The following is a 22,395-nucleotide window of genomic DNA, read 5'->3' as shown; positions in this document are numbered from 1 at the left end:
TGCCAAGCAAACGCTCATTGGTGGACAAAAGAGAGAGCAAAGAGTCACACGAGGCAGGCTTATACACATGCAAACACAACTAGGGTGACCAGTCAGGAAAAGACAATACACAGGGGCCAAAAGTTCATGGAGCAGATGCACCAACTAAATGGGGCACGACCAGGCGCCTTATTTGTCTGACTGGGTGTGACGCTGGGAGGATGGTAAACTATGTTCTTCCATTTTCTCATTCTTAACGTCAGATTTTTATTCATTTTTCCCCCTGATGTCACCCTCCATGTTCCTCTTATCAAGCATTTGTAAATGTATTAACATACACTACCATAATTTGTTGAATTAAGGATACAAACTCCAATGTTCATGTTGTAAGTGGGTCTGCTAGCTAAAAATGGCTGTTTAAGATGGAATAACTGTATACATGTAGATAGGAACATTTTCTGCAACAATTAGTCTTTAGTCAATTAGTTACAATGGAATGTTGTGTTGGTTTAAAATATTCATTCATTATTTTAAAGAGTCCATTTGAATGAATTCAGCAGAACTAAAAACAGCTGTACTAATTAAAGAAGAAATAAAACAGGCAAAATTTACACTAGTACAGTGTCTATTGCATCAACTACATCATTATTTCATTCATTATTTCATCATTAATAAATAATACATTATTATTCTATTAATTATTATTTTAACACCGTTTGATATAGTTTTTTTCTATTCAATCCCATTTCGTATTCGTTTTTCATGGTAATAATAAGCAGTGAAAAGTTCTGCCACTGAAGCGGAGACAAACGCCTCCCAAACCGCCTTTGCCAACGTGCAAGCCAGCGTGGTCCGAATTACCGTAATACCACAGGGAGCCGCCGACGTCAAATCACGCTGCAAGGCTGCGTCACTGTTCTCCGCGGACCCACTGGCCGAGCCGGGCCCGAGCCGGTCCTCCTGCCGTGTACCGTGCCTGCGGGGGCCGACCTGGCCCGGGCAGGTAAAAGAGGGGGGGGGGGCGCTGCTGCTGCTGGGGATAAACTGTCCAAAATCGCCCCGCTGGCTCGGCCCCGCCGGCTCGTTCGTCGAACAGGCGGGCAGCGGACGAGACGGCGGCGCCACGCGAAAACTCCACCAGACCGGCTCCGGTATGCTGGCACGCCGGGGCTACGTGCACTGGATCGCACTCGCAATGTCGAGAGCCCCGGGAAAGGGGGGGTGGTGGGCCGGACGGCAGGCGAGGCGAGGCGGGGCTGGGGAATTATACGTGCGCATCTACTAGGAGCACAGCGTCACGCCCGCGTCGCCAGCGGGGAGAAGGCGACGCGCTGTACGTGGCAGCGACAAATCACGGGCTCGCGGGTCGTGCTGCTTCCCGCCGCGTTTGTAGTCTTGTCGTCGCAGAAAGACGCGCGTTATTTCCCAGGTAAGACGCCGCCCTGTTCTGGCTGTAACCCTGTTGCCGTGCGTCACAGCCCGTAACAAGTTTGACGCCGTAAGCACGTTTGTTTCTTGTCTAAACTTGAAGATCAAAAGTAGTAATGTGCGTCTTGTTTTAATAAGTTTTATAAAGTTTTCAAATTCATCTCGCCGGAAATGTGACGTGTGCTGGAGGGGTTCTGTAGAGTCGTGTGTAAAGTTTTGCAGTTTTATTTGTGTGTGTGTGTGTTTGAGGTCTCCGCATTTCTGCAAGCATCTCCGTCTGCGGTTGCGTCAGAACGTTCCAGAAGCTGTGCGTTCCAGACGCTGTCTCCTGGCATCAAGCAAAGCTCGTGTTCAGCGGCAACTCCGTAAAGGTGTGAGGCTTAACTTTCCCAAAGTCGACGGCCTGAGTACTTAGTTCAAAAGTCAGACTCCTGATCTTTAGTTTAAGTGAAGTGATTGTCATTGTGAAACACTGCAGCGCAGCACACGGTGACACAACGAAATGTGTCCTCTGCTTTTAAACCATCACCCTTGGTGAGCAGTGGGCAGCCATGACAGGCGCCCGGGGAGCAGTGTGTGGGGACGGTGCTTTGCTCAGCGGCACCTTGGTGGATCGGGATTCTGATCAAGGGTTAGGGCACCACTGCCCCTTTACTTCGTTAACTCGCCCAGTATCATAAATCAATATCACCCGACCTATCTCAACAAGTTAAAAAGAGGCAACAAGTCAAAACACTTTCTATATCACCATATTATAACATGGTCATCTGCTGCAACCACAATAATGTGCACTTGATTCAGATGGTGCTTGCGCAGTGTCCCGTTGGATGTTAAAAAAAAACATTTTGGGGCCTTTTTGATTGGCTTAGGTTTTGCAAGAACATCTGCGCTGTCAGAGAAAACAAAAGTGCTCCCCGACATTCTCTCCATATGGGCTGGATTAAAAAGGCAGAACAAAGCATTGCTCTCTCCACGACCGCATTATAACCCCTGCTCCAGTAGTGAATCTGGTAAAGATCCCTCTGTGGTTGTGGACTGATTTCCCACGATGCCGAGTGGCAACACTAAATAAATGCACCTGCAGCACAGCTCTGGGCGTATTTACGCACACAGAGTATGCAGAGTAACAGTTGTTCTTGCCGTTTGCCTGCCAGAGTTTTGTTTAACCAGCTGATTACTCAGGACAGTGAACCATGGAGGCCTCGGAAGTGCTGCCTTATTCAGTAAAATAAAACGCCCCATTTAAGCGGCATATTATGGCAAGGGCCGAATTTTCATCTTTAGCCCTTGCCATAATAAAATAATGCTCACATTCACTGCTTGCGAGCATCAGAAAACAACAATTACGGGGCAGTGGTGGCCTAGAGGTTAACGCAGTGGCCCGGTAATCAGAAGGTTGACGGTTCAAATCCCGATCTGCCAAGGTGCCACTGAGGTGACACTGAGCAAAGCACCGTCCCCACACACTGCTCCCCGGGTGCCTGTCATGGCTGCCCACTGCTCACAAAAGGGTGATGGGATAAATGGAGAAGACAAATTTCACTGTGTGCACCGTGTGCTGTGCTGACAATCACTTCACTTGAGTGTAAGTAGTATTGTGGCATTATAATATAGTAATACATGTACACATCCTGCGGTGAGTGTAAGTAGTATTGTGGCATTATAATATAGTAATACATGTACACGTCCTGCAGTGAGTGTAAGTAGTATTGTGGCATTATAATATAGTAATACATGTACACGTCCTGCAGTGAGTGTAAGTAGTATTGTGGCATTATAATATAGTAATACATGTACACGTCCTGCAGTGAGTGTAAGTAGTATTGTGGCATTATAATATAGTAATACATGTACACGTCCTGCAGTGAGTGTAAGTAGTATTGTGGCATTATAATATAGTAATACATGTACACGTCCTGCAGTGAGTGTAAGTAGTATTGTGGCATTATAATATAGTAATACATGTACACGTCCTGCAGTGAGTGTAAGTAGTATTGTGGCATTATAATATAGTAATACATGTACACGTCCTGCAGTGAGTGTAAGTAGTATTGTGGCATTATAATATAGTAATACATGTACACGTCCTGCAGTGAGTGTAAGTAGTATTGTGGCATTATAATATAGTAATACATGTACACGTCCTGCAGTGAGTGTAAGTAGTATTGTGGCATTATAATATAGTAATACATGTACACGTCCTGCAGTGAGTGTAAGTAGTATTGTGGCATTATAATATAGTAATACATGTACACGTCCTGCAGTGAGTGTAAGTAGTATTGTGGCATTATAATATAGTAATACATGTACACGTCCTGCAGTGAGTGTAAGTAGTATTGTGGCATTATAATATAGTAATACATGTACACGTCCTGCAGTGAGTGTAAGTAGTATTGTGGCATTATAATATAGTAATACATGTACACGTCCTGCAGTGAGTGTAAGTAGTATTGTGGCATTATAATATAGTAATACATGTACACGTCCTGCAGTGAGTGTAAGTAGTATTGTGGCATTATAATATAGTAATACATGTACACGTCCTGCAGTAAGCACCTGCTCTGAACTTGCATACCTGTGATTTGATGCACAAGGTCAGAGGTAATTCCCTGAATTAGTCAGGGATCAAGCAGGGGAGCGTTAATCAACCCCTCGCACAACACACACACGCGCTTTCGCTGCAGTAAACAGTCATCGGGACAGAATGGCGAGCTTGTGCAGCTGCTCCCCCGTAATTCCTGCCAATCCTGTTGCTTTGTGTTTGTTGCAGCAGGGCCGCTCTTCCATGCCAGATCTCGGCAGTTGTGTAAGCGCTAGTAGCCCTCCTCATAAAACAGAGACAGGTGACCATACCATATCAATAGCTTCAATTCAGGGACAGAAATGCCCGATAAGATGCCACTTGAGAGTGCAGGGGGCTGAGTTTAGGCATGACAGCTGGGGAAAAGGCGGCGTCTGGATTGGTCTATTTCCAGATGTGGTTTTGTTTCCCCAGCCTTAACAGAGGATGTCTGCTAAAGTCATCCACCCATCCAGTCTGTGGCCATTAACCCATATTTAGTCCAGCCCGAGCAGAAGCAGTCCACCCTCACGAGCAGCTCACAGTCTGATGGAAATTGTGAACAAGGCCCTCCTCTCACCCACAGCCCACTTCAAACCAACGAAAGCTCCCGTCCATTCCTGTTTCTGTGCGCTGGCCAGATAAAGGCAACAATTTTCAGCCAAGGTGTCCTTGCGGTCTTAAATGCACCTTTTGCAAGTCACACGGAGGTGCCGTCGCCTGTTGTTTTGTCAGCGTCCGCTTCCGTTGAGCATCGGTGGTGTTGGGTTTTGGGGGGAGCGTCGGTGTTCGCCCTTTGCTCCGTCTCTCATGCTGTTGGCGTCCCACTTTTTTTTCGAACTGTGAAGGTTGAAGTGATTTGCTCTGGCATCTTGCAGATTCTGAACAGAAGGATGAGGGGGTGTCCGCCTGCTGCAGTTTTGGTCCTTTGTGGTCTCTGCTGGGCCGCCAACGCCGAAATCTTCACTTCTATAGGTACAATTCGATTTCTGTCATTTTTTCATTCTAAAAATGATTATTAAGTGATTATTTCAGGTTAATTGCCAAATGGTTCAACTACAGTTATATATGTTAGCTATATCTAATTTTTTCTCATTGTTTATTATTGAAATAATAATGCTTTTTAAAACAAATTGGACAATATATTATTAAAGAAAGTTTTTTTTTAAGATGTTAATTAAAATGCTTGTTTGATATGAGTCAGAGGTTTACATAATTCATCATTGTTATAAGAATAATATCCACATAACTGGCAGTCCTCTTTCAGGATGTCTGAAAGAAAATGAACAAACAGTGGATTCCTTACAGAGTATTTTCCTTACTGAGCCCCCCGGTAAAAGGAAGCATGGATTTGAAACATTGACATGCTTCAGTACGTTTGACATGGTGCATGCATGGAGTTTCGAGTTCAGCTTAGCACACAGACTTATTTTCGGTCTGCTGCAGAACCTGACTTTCTCACCACAGATGCCTCCCCAGTCTAGGAAAAAGGGAAAAAAAATACTCTGGCTGATTTTGATGGACTTGAATCAGTAGTCCCAGTATTGAAATAAAGTGAAATCATTGGATTTTAAATCCGAGCTGCTTGATTTCATCTTGCCAGCATGCCAGAGGCTAAGCAATATCACGTTCTCTCCGCTCCCTCCCCGCAGGCCAAATGACAGATCTTATCTACACAGAAAAAGAGCTTGTTCAGTCCCTGAAAGAATATATCAGAGCTGAGGAGTCCAAACTTGCCGCTGTGAAAAGGTAAAAATCCTCTGCGTGCATGTAAGACTAGGAGACTTGCCCTGTCCTGAAATGTGGAATGTAGCTTTCATTTAATGTTTTCAATGGCTGGTCAGAGACTGGTACCCACTAGTATCGGCACAAGAGACACACTGTGATGTTCTTGCTTTCAGTTGGGCCAAAAAGTTGGATGTGCTGACGCGAGCCTCCACCTCAGACCCTGAAGGGTTCCTGGCCCACCCTGTGAACGCCTACAAGCTGATGAAGAGGCTCAACACTGAGTGGTCGGAACTGGAGAGCCTGGTTCTGCAGGACCCATCTGATGGTAAGAAAGCATGAATGAGGTAGAGAGGCCTTATATGGAAAAAGTGTAAGTCGCTCTCGGGAAGGGCATGTGCCAAATGTCACAAATGTAAATGAAATGTTTGTGTAAAGTAAGTATATGATGCATGCTGTCACATGCATCCTTTTACATACATGAACCTTTTCAATTTGTCTGTATATCTGCGTGTTTCTTGGGGTTTACTGAGTGTGTTTGTGTATGGACATTCTGTTTATAAGTTGTCTGACTTTATTTATATTTGAAGCATGCATGTCCTTCAGGGAAAGATGCCGTCATTTCTGCAAATGGCTCTCAGGCATACACTGAGATTTTTCCAGTTATTTCCTCTTGTAGGAACCTCTCTGCTCACAATACACGAGCAATATGAACATGTTAGATTCCTGTTCCTAGAAGTGATAATAATAATAAGAACCCACATCAGTAGCGATGCTGAATTAAGTGAAACTCGTTGCTTTGGCCATTTGTGCAATTTTGTTTGCAGAAAACAATCAAAAAGAGGCAGCGGCATGTATGGATGCACAAAACAATTACAACAATTCATTGAATTTTTCACACGATATTTAATATTCTTACAATCAGCCAATTGACAGTTGGGACCTGGTCAGAGGGGTAAATCAGTGCTCGTACATCATATACACTATATGACACATGATTCACAATCAAGCTACGATTCGGCCGGACTGGAGGAATTATCATATGAGTACAAAATCAGCTCAAAATGACCATGTATGCCGGCCTTTACCCACGTCGTGTCTTATTTAACACTGTGAAACTTTCTTTGTTCTCCTTCCCAGGCTTCATCTCTAACATATCTGCTCACAGACAATACTTCCCTGATGAAGAGGATGAAAAGGGCGCAGCTAAAGCTCTCATGCGTCTTCAAGACACTTACCAGCTGGACTCTGAGAGCTTTGCTAAAGGCAACCTACATGGTTAGATGAGTTGCACTGGCTGTTCTCCTTCTGGTCTTCTACATGGACCACACAACTCACCAATTTTTTTATTATTACGATATATTGGCAAAACCCTTAATTTGGCTTGTCTGTACTTGGTGTCCTATAAGGATGCACCATTAATATGGGTTTCAACCACCAGCTCTGTTAATGCACAGCTTTCCCTGTCCCACCTCTCCTGATTCAAAACTGAGTGAGTAGTTAGCAGAAATGCTGAAATCTGATGCAGGGCCATGGAAAAGCGATTTCTTGCCCTATTATGGTCTCTGACATTGAATTGCACCCAAAACGTTAATGCACTGATAGCTTATGACATCCCTAATACAAACCATCTGCTACTTTGAATATGTACAGGGTGTCACAATAAATATTATTGCCCTACTCATAGAAGCTAAGTGCTAATATTTAAAAACTGAACACAAGTGCATATTTACATGGTAAAATTGTACGGGATGGTAGTAGACTAGTGCGTAGCACACTTGCCTACTCACCAGAAGACCACAAAAATCACATGTTTAAACCCCACTTACTACCATCGTGTCTCTGAGCAAGACGCTTAACCCTAAGTGTCTTAGTCCCTGTAACTACTGATTGTAAGTCGCTCTAGATAAGGCCTTCTGCTAAATGCCGTAAATGACAGTGTAAATGAAAATGTACTTTTTTCGCCAGCAGGCGTGCGTTACAATGCTGAGCTGACTGTGGACGACTGCTTCGACATGGGCAAGACGGCATACAACGAGGTGGACTATTACCACTCTGTGCTCTGGATGCAGCAGGCCCTCAAGCAGATGGACGCAGGCGAGGAGGCGGTGGTGTCCAAGGCCGATGTGCTTGACTACCTGAGCTATTCTGTCTACCAGATGGGCGACCTGCCCCGGGCCATTGAGCTGACCAGACGACTGGTGGCCATCGGTAAGTTCCTGAAACATCACATGCACCAAGGAGATAAAAGGCTGGGTGGTCCAGGGAAAACTGACCTAAAATGAAACAGAAGCACTTGACCTGAGGTAACAGGCACTTGAAACACTGTGTGACAGCCTCACAATTCAGGATGGTTGACCTTATTACCAGGGACTCAAGTGTCCATCGTTGTTCAGCTGCCTCAACAGACATGCTACAGTGTCTCTCACATTTCTCTCACATGCAGACATGCTGCAGTGTCTCTCACAGTTATCAGCTCACCACATGACAATTACTTTTTCAAATGAGCTCTATAGTTATTTCAAAATGCTATGGAAAATCTTTTCATTTCTTTATTCTTTTCATTCTCCTGGCCCCTTTTTTGCCTCCATTGTCTGTAGTCTCTTCTTAATGTGGCTCAGCTTCTTCTCAGCCTATATTCAGAGCAGAGTGGAGGTTGTTGCACCCTGCTCAAGACAGTAATTATGGGGTGCTGTGGCTTTGACCAGTGTGAAGCTGAACAGGCTGTGTTTATCCTGACAGCCAGGTTTCTTCTTGGCAGCCAGGCCTGTTTTTTGCATGCAATTACTTTTTAAGATTTAAATACGCATAAGTGCACCCCTACTGCATATAAGCTTCGATTCCTATCTACAGGGATGTGAAAATGTGGTGTAAAAGCACCACAATAAATGGTTGTTCCATTCATGAATCACTGCATGCTGCTTTTGAAGGGGACCATAATCAGGGCATTAATAATGCAAACATGGTAATATACTTCATACAGAATAAGGGAAATAAGTTCATTCAAAGAAGCAAAGATGTTGTTCTATCTTTTGTGTGCGCGTTGTGGTGTTTTTTCATTTTTGGTTTGGTGAGTAAAGATGTACTTTAACCATAGGCAGATGATCTTTGTCCAGCATATTTTGAAACCAGCCTCTTTGAAAAATAGTGCAATTATAAAATTTGTTTTCATTTTAATATTTACTTTTTTCAGTACTGCTGCGATGTGCACCATTGTGCAAAACTGTTGTAAAACAAATACATTTATGACCTGAGAAAGTCTTGGATTAACTCTTCCCTCCCTCATCCCACGTCTCTTACAGACCCCGGCCACCAGAGGGCAGGAGGGAACCTGCGTTACTTTGAGAAGCTGCTATCCGCTGAGCTGACGGAGAAGGACCAGAGCCAGCAGGAGCCCATGAGCGAGCAACCCATCACACTGGGCACCTACAAGCGTCCCCGCGATTACCTGCCCGAGAGAGAGACCTACGAGGCCCTCTGCAGGGGCGAGGGAGTGAAAATGGTGAATTTCCTTCACAAGAGAACATGTAGTGCATAGAGAAGTGTACAATTCTTACCCCCTTACCTTCCACAGACTATAAAGAGACAGAGCCGGATGTTCTGCCGATACCAGGATAGGAACAGGAACCCCCGGCTGCTGCTCAAACCAATGCTGGAAGAGGACGAGTGGGACAGCCCTCACATTGTGCGCTACCTCAATGCACTGTCTGATGAAGAGATTGAGAAAATCAAAGAGCTGGCCAAGCCCAGGGTGAGTATGAACCTCCTCATCCTATTGAGAAAAGACATTTAAGATTCTGTAGTTTTTCAGCATTAAAGGAATTTCTATGAATGAATGGGTATTTTATCTTTTTTTGTGGGGCCAAGCTTGCAAGAGCCACAGTGCGAGACCCAAAGACTGGAGTTTTAACAGTAGCCAATTACAGAGTGTCTAAAAGGTGAGGAGACTTATGGCCAATAAGCAGTTTTATAACTTATCAACAGTGTTTTCAATTCAATTTCAAATGTGATCTTGCATCTCTAGTGCCTGGTTGGAAGGAGAGGAGGACCCAGTCATTGACAGAGTAAACCAGCGGATAGAGGATGTCACAGGTCTGTCAGTGGCAACAGCCGAGCTTCTTCAGGTACATTATTTTTAATGTGACATATATCTCAACAATGTTAAATATTGTACTGCTGTGGCCACTATATGCATACAGTGTCAACAGTTGTACAGAAAGACACAAATACTGGTTTTCACAGTGAACTTTGTTGCTTCAGTGTTTTTAGATGTTTTTGTCAGATATGTCTGTTGTTTATTGAAATATAATTACAAGCATTGTATAAGATTAAAAGGCTTTTATTGACAATTAAATCAAGTTCATGCAGAGAGATAATATTTGCAGTTCTGGCTTGACCAGCAATAGGATTACGGTCCGGGGAGTTTCCTGGCCGTGGAGCCAAAATTTCACTGTTTTGTTCTCTGAGCCGCAAAGTCATCATTACTTTGGCCTTATGTCACAATGCTCCATCATGCTGGAAAAAGGTATTGTTCTTCACCAAACAGTTTTTGGATGATTTGGAGAAGTTGCTGTCGGAGGATGTTTTGGTATCATTCTTTATTCATGGCTGTGCTCTTTGTGAGTGAGCCCACTTCCTTGGATGAGAAGCAGCCCCACACATGAATGGACTCAGGATGCTTTACTGTTGGCACGAGACAGAACTGATGGTAGCACTCACCTTTTCTTCTCCAGACAGAGAAAATGACTTTTGCTAGTCCTCAGCAGTCCAATCCCTGTACTTTTTGCAGAATATCAGTATGTCCTTGATGTTTTTCTTGAAGAGAAGTGGCTTCTTTGCTGCCCTTCTTGACACCAGGCCATCCTCCAAAAATGCAGATGAACTCACACCTGCCTGCAGCCATTCCTGAGCAAGCTCTGCACTAGTGGCTGCCTGATCCCGCAGCTGATCCATCTTTAAGAGACAGTCCTGGTGCTTGCTGGACTTTTTTTGGGCACCCTGAAGCCTTCTTCACAACACTTGAACCCCTCTCCTTGAAGTTTTTGATCATTCAATAAATGGTTGATTTAGGTGCAATCGTAGTAGCAGAAATGTCCTTGCTGGTGAAGCACTTTTTATGCAACGCAATGATGACTGCACATGTAACAGAGGAAGAACAATGATTTCAAGCATCACCCTCCTTTTAAAGCATCCAGTCTGCGATTCTAACTCAATCAGCATGACAGAATGATCTCCAGCCTTGTGCTCTTCAACACTCAAACCGAAATGATCTTAGCAGGCCTTTTTGTGGCAGGGCTGAAATGCAGTGGAAATTTTTTAATTTTCATGGCAGACAGGGACTTTGCAATTCGTCTGATCACTCTTCATAACGTTCGGGAGTATATGCAAATTGCCATAATAAAAACAGAACTGAGTTGAAAACCATTATTTCTCAAAACGTTTGTCACTTAGGGACTTGAGATAAAGTTGAATTGTCTTGAAGAACATTTAATGGGTTATCGTTTCTGTTAACTAAATTGATTGTGTGAATTCTCTGAATTATCATCTTTCATGTAGAGCTGTTTTTCCGTCATTATATAATTTTTGTTGTGAGTATGTTTTATAGTGAAAGTGATTGTGTGGATATTCTTATACATTCCTACCATCTTGATCTATGCAGGTTGCTAATTATGGTGTTGGAGGTCAGTACGAGCCACACTTTGACTTTTCGAGGGTAAGTGCACTAAGCACAGGACTGTACAGTTCACTTACCGTCCCATCACACTGAGTCAGCATTCATCCGCTTACTGGTCTAAATGCTATGACAATATTAACACTAATGCATGAATGCAAGGTCAACATGTGGAAACTCAAAAAAAAATTTAATTTCAGCTTTGCTATTTAGAGGCCATCTTCATATATTTTAATTTACAATGAATCTACAGGTTCACACTGACACACAAAATATGTCACTACTATGTGTAATTTCTGTAATTATGCAAATGTAAAATAATAATGAACAATTTTAAATGTTAATTACCACCAATTTGCACATGATGTTCGGATAACGAAACAGCAGTTAAACATTTCACAGTATTAAGCATGTCATGGTCAACACTTGTACTGCGTGTGCTCCTCAGATGTTGCACTAATGCGTTAATGTATTCAGGCTATGTTTTAGCATAAATGTTAAAGCAGGTATTTATTTAAGATACAGAACACATGACATCCTGCGAGCAGCTTTCCTTCTTTCTTCTGCAGCTTACGCTACTGCGTGGCATTGAAACATTATATACTAATCAGATTTGGATTAATTGCCTTACACTGTTGCTCATAGCTGTGTCGCAGAGCCATTTTTCTATAAAGCCATTGGTGGCTTGGGATCCTGCAGCCACTCTGTACACTCATGGTTAAAAGTCCTGAACATCTGTTTTTGACAGCGTCCTTTTGACAGCAACCTCAAGGTTGATGGAAATAGGCTTGCCACCTATCTGAACTACGTAAGTACATGTGTGTGTGTGCCAGTATCGAGGCTTCACCCCCGTTTTGTCTTCTATTCTCGGATTTATCTCTGTAGAAAGATGAGCCTGATGCTTTCAAATCATTAGGCACTGGAAATCGTGTGGCTACTTTTTTAAATTATGTAAGTATGAGTCTCTGCTGTGATGACGGCACATTCAGAGACTTTGCTGTAATCATTAAATCTGAATATGGTTTATTTAACGTAGTGGCTTTTTTTTTTTTTTTTTTTGCAAAATACATCAACTCTTTTTTCAATATTGAACTTCAATTGATTGACATGCCTGTGTTGCAGCATATATCATGGAAATTAAAATTCTATTGCATACACTGCACAATGATATCTACCACATGGTATACTGTATGTCAGTCAATTTCAGTGCATATTGCAGAGAGAAATCTACTGCCTAACATGCTTGCTGAAGTTTGTCTTAATATATAGTTTATGAGGGTTTTATGTTCTTTTTTCTTTCCTTAATAAAGGAAACATCCCTTAGTAAAACCAGTACAGTTCAAGTTTAAATGCAACAGCCACCAGAAAATAAGCATCACTTTCCTGGAGGTGCAGGAAGAAGATGATCTAAAATTTACAATTTGCCATGTGGAAACATGGGTTGTTTTACTGGTTTTGAGACTTATACTCCCACCTCCCCTTTTCTTTCCCCCCCGACTCTTGTAGTTAATGCAGATGTGTGTAAGAAGTGCATGGCATGTGTGTATTTTGAGTGAGTGGGTGATAGTCGTAATATTGTAAAAGTACACCCGAGTCACCGAGGCACATTTCTCCTTCAGATGAGCGATGTTGAGGCTGGGGGTGCGACTGTGTTTCCTGACTTTGGTGCGGCCATCTGGCCCAGAAAGGTGAGTCTGTGGTCACTTGTAGCACTTTTAATGAGGCGGTCTCTTCAAACCACACCCAACATGATGACCGAATGAGCTGCTGCTCACATGATCAGACAAACCAATACTCAACCAGTTAAAGTGCTCAGTATTATTATTATTTATTTAATGAAAAATTGTGTTGTTTAGTGTTTGATAATTGGGTGTTTGAGTCAAAATGGACCTGTATATAAATAACACTTTACACCAATATAAAGTTATCAATTGCAAAATTAGAAAAATGTCCACTAATCTGAGTAGTCTGTAAAGTACAGACACCATGAAAACATCAAATGGGCCAGTAGCACTATAAATGTGGCTGCTGTATATATATAATGTTCATTAAACATTAAAGAGGCATTAAAGGTTCATATTGGCACATGCATTATTCCATTGTGACATCAATGAGTTCTTACTTTTGGGACTACTGTTTTCATTACAAACTGGTGGTGACTGTTGTTTATTTTCTCAATTAGAAACTCTTTCAAGTGCATAGCTATCACAATGCTACCCCAATGCCTGCCTTTAGATTCCAGTTAGGTTTTAGTGAAGGTGCTAGATCATGTCTTTTATTGTAGGGAACTGCAGTGTTCTGGTACAACCTTTTCCGGAGTGGTGAAGGGGACTACAGGACTCGGCATGCTGCCTGCCCAGTTTTAGTAGGAAGTAAATGGGGTAAGACAAACATTATTACTATCATCTTACTGTTGAATAAATCATTTCAAGCATCTGGCTTTCATAGCAGAACAGACAAGTGGACGTCTCTGATAGAATCGGATTGTGTGCTTTTGCAGTGTCAAACAAGTGGATCCACGAGCGAGGGCAGGAGTTCAGAAGACCTTGTGGCCCTTCAGAAGTGGACTGAGGCAAAAATAAATGAATTAATTAATAACACAAACTGCTTCTCACACACACAACCAAAAGTGCCTGGACTTATCGCCACATCGATACTAACACTCCATTCCCCTGTGGCTGCAAGGTGGGATTCAGAGAGTAGAACAGTGGTTCTACTGTGGTTACATGGACTTTGAACAGCTGCTTGTAATGTGTGGTTTTTTCAAACGGGCAATGTTTTTGGATTGCTTCTTTTTTTGGGTTTTACAAAACATCACATCATTCATAATCAGATACTGGAAATGCAGGACAGTGGGGCGCAACAATCATTTCATCTTTATTTTTAAAACGCATAAATTATTACATACCTCTGTTGTGCGAGTAATAGGTTTTATAATGCACACAATAAACAATGATTGTTCATTAATGTGTAATTCATTTTTCAATCAGTTTAAAATAAAAGTGCAACCTTTCACACACAATGTCAGCGTTAAAATTGTCATCCTAATAACAATAATAATGTGTTATTATTTAGTGCCTTAAACCCTGACGTGTTGGTCACTATTCACTTTAAATACTTCTTACTTACTTATTTTGTAGTTAAGTCAAATAATTATAAGCTTAAGGTCACAGTATTACATGTATTTGAACAACATATTGTGAAATATTAGACACTACCCTTTTAGTTTCAGGTGTACAGAAGCATGAGGTTTTGACAATTTGGGCGGTGTCTGCACTTGCCGACTGCACTGACTCATTTTAAACTGCCCAACTGGATTAAAGAAGATGCGCTTTTCTCAACAGACTTGACATTTGCTAATTTGGTTGTTCATCTTGGGTAATCCGAGGCAAATAGTTTTCTAAAAAAAAAAAGGTCCTAAACATGAGCCAAGAATTGAGTAATACCTCAGATGAGTAGCCGAAGAGGACAGTTGCCTAGTTGAGCTGAGTTTCATGCTGGGTTAGCCAGTTTCCAACACTGAATCGTGTTAAAGGTAAGAACTATCTTTTGTAAAATTGACTCATTGTTGATTCGAACTGCAGAGAGTGTTAAAAGCTAATAGTTTGGTGCCTGACAGTGGCACTCTCATCTAGTCTGATGAACATGAACCTGGAGTGGCACATTTTGTTCCTTCTGATTCATGGGATCTTGTGTGAAGAGCAGACTGAATTTTACTCCTCTACAGGTACAGTTAAATCTAGTAAATCCATCTCTGCTTGTCACCTGAAGTGTTTCTACCACACAAACAATTTCTATGCAATATTATGCATGTATGATGTATTTGGCAGTCAGGAATAATTATATATGTGTTTATATTTTAGTCTTGTTGACGCAACTAACAAATTATGATGCAGCACAGCTGTTTTACACATGCATTTCAAAATGTATTTTACATGGATTCTAAAAGTATTCAGAATGTATAGTTTATTTACTGTAATGGAATACATTACTGGTTAAATTGATTAATTATGGTCATTTATTTAGAATTCAGTAATTTGCCAAAGATCCTTTTGTTTTTTGTTGGTAGACAGCATGACTGAACTTATTGTGATGGAGAAAGAACTCATGGAGACATTGGGTGCTTACATAGCAGCTGAAGAAACCCGCTTAGAGAACCTCAAAAGGTGTGAGAACAGCGAGCAGATGGGTGTTCTTATGAAAAGTCATCACTGTCCCTTCACCTACTGTTTTTGTTGCCTGCTGGACTCAACGTTTTGAATGTGGTAGTGGTCTAAGTAGCCTAGTGGTTAACACACTCTCCTATGAACCAGAAGACCCAGGTTCAAACCCCACTTACTACCATTGTGTCCCTGAGCAAGACACTTAACCCTAAATTGCTCCAGGGGGTACTGTCCCCGTAACTACTGACTGTAAGTCACTCTGGATAAGTGCTGTAAATGTAAATATAATTTGATATTAACCTAAGCAGATTGCTTATTATGCAGCTAATAAATGTAATTCAATTGCTTGTAACAGAATGCTCTCGTGCCCAGTGGAGACTTTAGTCTCTGAAGATTCCATAGAAGAATTGGAGAGACATATAAGCAACCCTTTCAAAGCTTACAAACTGGTGAGAGGCTTGAGGAAAAAATGGAAGCTGGTGGAGGAAATCACAACCAACAGTTCATCTCAGGGTACAGTGAGCTAATTCACTGGATTGCATTGTCTGTGCGATAATATTAATATAAAATGTTGCTTTTCTTTTTATCTAACATTTTCACGTTAAGGTCTACAATAAGTGTCAAGATTTGGTAGTAGCCTAGGGGTAAGACACTCTCCTATGAACCAGAAGACCCAGGTTCAAATCCCACTTACTACCATTGTGCCTGAGCAAGACACTTAACCCTAAGTTGCTCCAGGGGGACTGTCCCCTGTAACTACTAATTGTAAGTCGCTCTGGATAAGGGCGTCTGATAAATGCTGTAAATGTAAATGTAAGATCAACTTATAACACGGTGAAATTTCATGAGCAGTGTCATATTTCCTAACTATTTTGTTACTAATGTCCAAATATATCTGGGTTTTAGTGTAACTAAGAGAAGAACTGCTTTCTTAGCTCATAATGCGTTATTGCCTGTTAATTCTGTTTACAGATTTCCTGGGGGTTCTGAAGCAGAAATCCCAGGGTCTCCCTAGTGACGGTGATGTGGATGGGGTGGCCCTGGGTCTGGTCAGACTGCAAGAGACATACCACCTTCATCCTGAAAGCGTTATGAAAGGAGGGGTGCCAGGTGGGACTGTGAACTTGTGTGGCATCTATTGAGACTGATAATACTGGAAACAGAACTGAGTGATGGCTGTTTACAGGACTAGTGGGTACAGGGGCTCTGGATCCAGATGAAATGTTTCACATTGCCACGGTTGCACATCAAAACTGGAAGTACCAGTACGCCTTCCTGTGGATGCAGGAGACGCTGAGACAGTTGGACGAAGGTGTAGAATCAGAGGTCTCGAAGATGGAGGTCCTTCGCATTCTCGCACCCCTTTCTTTTCAGATGGGAGTTTTACCTGTGGCTCTAAACCTTACTCAGCAGATTTTAGAGCAGGGTAGGTGACCATATAAACCATATAACATGTTATCTTTTAGCTTGACTAGTTATGAGCTCCTACAATCACTCTGCTCCACACAGATTCCAGTGACCTCCTGACTCTGGCCCAGTTTGCACACTACAAGAGCCTGAAAGAGAGTGTTCTGACCCCAAATGGCTACAAAAACCCGTTTGATTTGAGCATTATGCACAACATGTCCTATGAGGCTTTATGCAGAGGAGAAGGATCCAAAATGGCAATTAACTCTTGCGTTTTTCATGAATTCAAGTGTTTTTACAAACCAAGAGACAGAATTGTTAAGTGAAAAGATACAACACAGCATTACTTTTTTTATTTGTCCTGTGTGCTAATGACAGACGGACAAGCGAAGAAGAAGACTGTTCTGCCGGTACAGCTCTGGCGGTGGGAACGCTCGTTTAATTTATGCTCCTGTCAAAGAAGAGGACGAGTGGGATCATCCACGAATCATTAGATATCATGAGCTGATGTCTGATAAGGAAATAGAAATTATAAAGACGCTTGCCAGACCAAAGGTGAAAATGCATAATTATGCATAATGAACTGTATACTACATAATGTGTCATCAGAATTAGGGTCAGAGATACTCTTTTAAAAATAAAAATGCTTATTTATTATTACTGATTGAATTTACCGTTTGTATGTTCGATTTTATTAATTTTTAAAAGCTTGCAAGGGCAAAGGTCGTAGATCACTCTACAGGGAACAAGTATTCAACAGAGTTCAGAGTTTCAAAAAGGTGCAATTTTGCATTTCCTTCCAATTAAATGCTAAATCGTATTTGATGAAATGATACAGCTATTAAAGTATTTACTTCTATGTGTCTCAGTGCTTGGCTTGCAGAGGATGAGGACCCTGTTGTTGTCCATGTGACTCAGAGGGTGGCAGATGTGACGGGTCTGGACATGGCATCGGCTGAGATCCTCCAGGTAGTCCCAGGACAGGACATATACTTTATGCAGCACTTACTGTATTAACTACAGTAACTACAATACTTAAAGTCAAAGTGAAGTGAAAAACTCACTCATTAACTAGTTTGCTGGAACACATTTACATTTGAACACTTTTTTTTAAGGTAGCTAACTATGGCATAGGAGGGCAATATGAGCCACATTTCGATTCTAAGGTAAGCCTGAGATGTAAGATGCGCTCTGGCTGAATGATTCTCGCTAACCACAGGACTTGTCCTCCATAGTTGACAGGCGACACTGAGTTTGAGCTTAAAGGAGGTCGAATCGCCACTGTGCTGATCTATGTAAGTGCCGTGACTTGGTCTGGATTGAATTTAAATGTCCCGTCATGTGCGGTGTCTGAAAATGATCCATGATCTCCTCTGATGCAACCCAGATGAGTGATGTTGAAATCGGAGGGGCCACTGTGTTTCCTGCAATAGGAGCTGCTTTAAAACCACAGAAGGTAAACACACATAGATTCCCACAGGACATTTGAAATAAATCTAGATATATTAATATAGTCAGCTCGTCAACCTACAGCTTGAAGTAAAGTGAAGTAAAGGCCATTGGTGGCCTAGCGGTTAAGGAAGCTTCCCCGAAAACCAGAAGGTTGCCGATTTGTATCCCGATCCACCAAGGTGCCACTGAGCAAAGCACCGTCCCCGCACACTGCTCCCCGGGCGCCTGTCATGGCTGCCCATTGCTCACCAAGGGTGATGGTTAAAAGCAGACCACACATTTCGTTGTGTCACCGTGAGCTGTGCTGCAGTGTATCACAATGACAAAACTTCACTTTCACTTTCATAATGGAAATGAACCCAACAGAGCCAATGTTGGTTAATCATCATCCTAAGGCTCATTCACTTGAAACAAGAACACTTGTTTTATTAAAGTCTCCCCCCGTTTTTTTCAGGGTTCTGCTGTGGTTTGGTTCAACCTTTTACAAAATGGGGAGGAGGATGCTAACACCCTCCACGCTGCCTGCCCAGTGTTTGTAGGAAACAAATGGGGTAAGCTGCGTTTGAATTTAATACTCAGACAGAGTTCACTGATTTCATGTTCAGTCTTGTTGCTTCTGCGCAATGTCGAAACAAATCTAAGAACAAGTGTTGTGTTGAAGCAAAAATGTATAAAACGTGTCACCTTCCAATGCATGTCTGTCCATCTTAAATGTGAATAAAAAAAAAGAATGAAAAATAATAATGCAAAGTAAACATTTTAATAATGTCATTTCAGTGGCAAACAAATGGATTCGGGCACACGGGCAAGAGTTCAGAAGAAGGTGTTCATTATCTCACACAGAGTGAGCGACGGGAAAGGGGTTGTTTTTTTGTGTTTTACCATCCATTGTGTGTGTAAATTAATTGTAGGAAGCCTCTTATTTGTCAGCAGCTCACTTAATTAACTGTTTCTCCTACACACCATGTTAAACTACATGATTATTTAGCTCTTCTGTGGAATCAGAACTTGTCATGTTAAATGTGGATTCGAAAAAAAAAAAAAAGATAAGAGGAAATGTCAGTGTATATTCTAACTCATTTTAATGGTGTTGAGCTTAATAAAGTTTACACAATTTGTAAGACTATACACATTCAATTTTATTATTCAGCATTTGCAAGACTGCTACATGTTCAAAAACCACAGAGAAGGTAATGTGGTTGGTTGAGACGGAAATAGAACGTGTCCTGTTTGAACTCCACTCACTGCGGTGGAGGAAGAAGAAGGATGAGTACAATCCCAACAACACCATTTTGGGGAACACTTTATGGGGGTGGAATCATCATGCTTTGAGGCTGCTTTTCTGCCAGGCAACAGGATGACTGCACCGCATGAAGGACAGAATAGCCAGATATCACAAGATTTTGGCCAACAACCTCTTTTCCTCAGTAAGAGCATTGAAGATAGGTCATGGCTGGCTCTTCCAGCATGACAATGGCCAGAAACACACAGCCAGCCCAAGATAAGAGATAAGATAAGATGATCCTTTATTAGTCCCACAAGTGGGAAATTTGCAATCTTACAACCAAGAAGTGGCTCGTTAAAAAATATTTCAAGGTCATGGAGTCTCCAGACCTGAACCCAATCTATGGAGGGCCCAGCAACAGCCCTGCAACCTGAAAGATCTGGAGAACATCTGTATGGAGGAGTGGGACAAAATCCATGCTGCAGTGCATGCAAACCTGGTCAAGAAATGTCTGACCTCAGTAATAGTTTCTGTACCAAATATTAAGTAAATATTTTTCTATTGTACGGTACATATGTTATGCAATGCAAAACAATTATTTAAAAATCATGCTTTCTTTTGTAAATTCTGTCTTACAGTGAAGCTTACAGAGCTCTCCATTCTTTGTAAATGAGAACATTTTAAAAATTGGCAGTGCATCAAATACTTATTTTCCCCACAGTACATCAGCACTATTCCTAATTGAGACAAGTTAGGCTGTTGTTTATGAGTGTTGTTTCAACAATTCCAGCATCTATTCTTTTGTAGTGGCTTTAAATTAAGGTAAATGTTAATTCTTTCAATTGTAATAAGAGAAAGCGAATAAGATGTATTTTACAAATAAACAATTTCTCTGTTTTTTACCTTGTTCCTTGTTTAATGCAGCAGCTAAGACCAAATCATGATTTTTGTGTTCATCCATTGGAGAGATGTTTCCTCTCAGTTTGACAAAATATCAAAGAGTATGTTTTTCTCCTGTGTTGGTTTCAGTGTGAACACACATCATTAAATGTGTTTCACAGTAAGAGAGCAGACATACATGACAGGACTTGAATGCACATAGCTTTCTTCCAGTGAAGACATCACACTCAACATCTCCAGCCCCAGCAAAGCAGTGCCCTTGAAGAGCAGCTTGGATTCTTGTCTTCCTCAATTTGTCCACCAGTTCAGCAACAACTGTATTTTTGTGGAGAAAAGGTCTTGGTGTATAAGTTTGTCAGCACGCTAAAATATTTCAATGTGACATGTTTAAATAATGCTTTTAGTTCCATATTATTTCAATAGAATTTATGTAATATTTAATTCATTAATTATGTTTGTATTAATTGATGACATTCATGATATTTAATTATTTAATTATCGATGTATAAGGCATCTCAAGGTGCACCCAATCGTGACACTGACTTCCACACACTTGTCATTCTACATGGACATCGTCCTATTCCTATCATTGGCCAGGGCACTGGTTTATTTGGCCTAACAGGTAAGAAAGCTGACCCATAATTGGAAGGTTGCCAGTTCGATTCCTGAACTGCCACACACTGCTCCACGGGCGCCTGTCATGGCTGCCCACTGCTTACCAAGGTGATGGGTTAAATGCAGAGACCACATTTCATTGTGTGCAGTACTGCCATGTTCCACAATGACAATCACTTCAATTTCACTTTGAGACTGGCATGGTGCTTGAACCTGAAAGGTGCTGATGACCCAAGTGCTCATTGGTACTCTGTATATTGGTTAAAAGATTGAAAAGATGAGATGTTCCGAAGATGGTAGGATGCCTCCGGTTTTGCCACTTGATTATTTCCAGGGCAGCAGCCATAGACATTGTTGCTGATGAGAATGTAAATGAATTTTCAATATGTCTACATTTTTAAACAATGCTACACTTAAGGTTGTGCTAAGACGTCTGATGCTGGTACTGGATTTTACAGCTTTCAAACTCGTCTCTGATTACCACAACTGTCACGTCCATGCGGGCATGACGCAGCGGGTGAACGGAGAGGAGGATGAAGAGTGACGAGGAAGACGTGGAATGAAGGACGCTTTCACCTGACATCACAAAACCAGGGTTAATTGGTGAAGCACAAGACAGGGGAGACATCCGAGACATAGACACTGGTGAACACGGAACATAACGTTAAAGACCTGATGGCGAACAGAAACAAACAGGGCAGCTTTATACAATTAACACAGGTGAGAACGATTAGGGAACATTACACATGACAACAATGAAACCCCATTTCGGACCGGATCGTGACAACAACTCACCAGTTACAATCTAGCATAGCACAGCAAAGGCACAGCCGGTTATTTTATTGGATGCCAGACGATGGCAAGAGCAATGATAATAAATAAAGTGAAGTGATTGTCACATGTGATACACAGCAGCACAGCACACGGTGCACACAGTGAAATTTGTCCTCTGCATTTAACCCATCACCCTGAGTGAGCAGTGGGCAGCCATGACCGGCGCCTGGGGAGCAGTGTGTGGGGACGGTGCTTTGCTCAGTGGCACCTCAGTGGTACCTTGGCGGATCGGGATAGGAACCGGCAACCTTCTGATTACGGGGCCGCTTCCTTAACTGCTAGGCCTCCACTGCCCTCAATGAGGACCAATGAAAAAAGTGAAAATATGACAGCAGGACATGTGGCTGGTGTTCACACCAGGACGTCCCTGACGTGTGTAGGTACAACCGCTGAAAGTTGAATGAAGACACAGCTCTGCTCTAAACGACACCAGAGC

The 22,395-nt window shown here is 42.0% G+C and overlaps 2 protein-coding genes across 11 annotated transcripts; both read left to right on the top strand.

The window, feature by feature from the left end:
• The first annotated feature begins 864 nt into the window (after nt 1-864).
• p4ha2 (procollagen-proline, 2-oxoglutarate 4-dioxygenase (proline 4-hydroxylase), alpha polypeptide 2) lies at nt 865-14,326 on the top strand. 8 transcript variants are annotated; one of them, XM_028982758.1, is made up of 16 exons: nt 865-982; nt 4,846-4,942; nt 5,620-5,716; nt 5,869-6,020; nt 6,833-6,970; nt 7,664-7,903; nt 8,995-9,194; nt 9,267-9,443; nt 9,560-9,630; nt 9,717-9,816; nt 11,352-11,405; nt 12,112-12,171; nt 12,249-12,314; nt 12,983-13,051; nt 13,648-13,744; nt 13,864-14,326. In XM_028982758.1, exons 2-16 carry the CDS (start codon nt 4,861-4,863, stop codon nt 13,932-13,934), a joined length of 1,674 nt encoding a protein of 557 aa, XP_028838591.1. In that variant the 5' UTR covers nt 865-982; nt 4,846-4,860; the 3' UTR covers nt 13,935-14,326. The 8 variants fall into 8 exon arrangements, 7 of the variants coding, with proteins under 7 accessions (XP_028838591.1, XP_028838586.1, XP_028838590.1 ...); XM_028982751.1 differs by lacking the exons at nt 865-982; nt 12,112-12,171 and adding exons at nt 1,265-1,408; nt 1,657-1,778 and having other exon boundaries at nt 7,661-7,903; XM_028982753.1 differs by lacking the exon at nt 12,112-12,171.
• A 308-nt stretch (nt 14,327-14,634) lies between these two features.
• LOC114792024 (prolyl 4-hydroxylase subunit alpha-2) lies at nt 14,635-19,406 on the top strand. 3 transcript variants are annotated; one of them, XM_028982760.1, is made up of 15 exons: nt 14,635-14,898; nt 14,999-15,090; nt 15,433-15,529; nt 15,882-16,039; nt 16,499-16,636; nt 16,713-16,952; nt 17,036-17,190; nt 17,312-17,488; nt 17,642-17,712; nt 17,803-17,902; nt 18,049-18,099; nt 18,169-18,228; nt 18,321-18,389; nt 18,840-18,936; nt 19,163-19,406. In XM_028982760.1, exons 2-15 carry the CDS (start codon nt 15,003-15,005, stop codon nt 19,231-19,233), a joined length of 1,572 nt encoding a protein of 523 aa, XP_028838593.1. In that variant the 5' UTR covers nt 14,635-14,898; nt 14,999-15,002; the 3' UTR covers nt 19,234-19,406. The 3 variants fall into 3 exon arrangements, with proteins under 3 accessions (XP_028838593.1, XP_028838594.1, XP_028838592.1); XM_028982761.1 differs by having other exon boundaries at nt 14,983-15,090; nt 15,437-15,529; XM_028982759.1 differs by having other exon boundaries at nt 14,983-15,090.
• Nucleotides 19,407-22,395: the final 2,989 nt, after the last annotated feature.

The sequence above is a fragment of the Denticeps clupeoides genome, chromosome 6, assembly GCF_900700375.1.
Source record: "Denticeps clupeoides chromosome 6, fDenClu1.1, whole genome shotgun sequence".
NCBI classification, from domain to species: Eukaryota; Metazoa; Chordata; class Actinopteri; order Clupeiformes; family Denticipitidae; genus Denticeps; species Denticeps clupeoides.
This window is presented reverse-complemented; position numbering and strand designations above follow the sequence as displayed.

Coding starts and splice junctions, on each gene's coding strand:
- p4ha2 (XM_028982758.1), top strand. CDS start 4,861: ATGAGGGGGTGTCCGCCTGCTGCAGTTTTGGTCCTTTGTGGTCTCTGC. Junction 9,817..11,351: donor CAACAGCCGAGCTTCTTCAG/GTACATTATTTT, acceptor TGATCTATGCAG/GTTGCTAATTATGGTGTTGG. Junction 11,406..12,111: donor CACACTTTGACTTTTCGAGG/GTAAGTGCACTA, acceptor TGTTTTTGACAG/CGTCCTTTTGACAGCAACCT.
- LOC114792024 (XM_028982760.1), top strand. CDS start 15,003: ATGAACATGAACCTGGAGTGGCACATTTTGTTCCTTCTGATTCATGGG. Junction 16,953..17,035: donor TCAGCAGATTTTAGAGCAGG/GTAGGTGACCAT, acceptor TGCTCCACACAG/ATTCCAGTGACCTCCTGACT. Junction 18,937..19,162: donor GTTTGTAGGAAACAAATGGG/GTAAGCTGCGTT, acceptor ATGTCATTTCAG/TGGCAAACAAATGGATTCGG.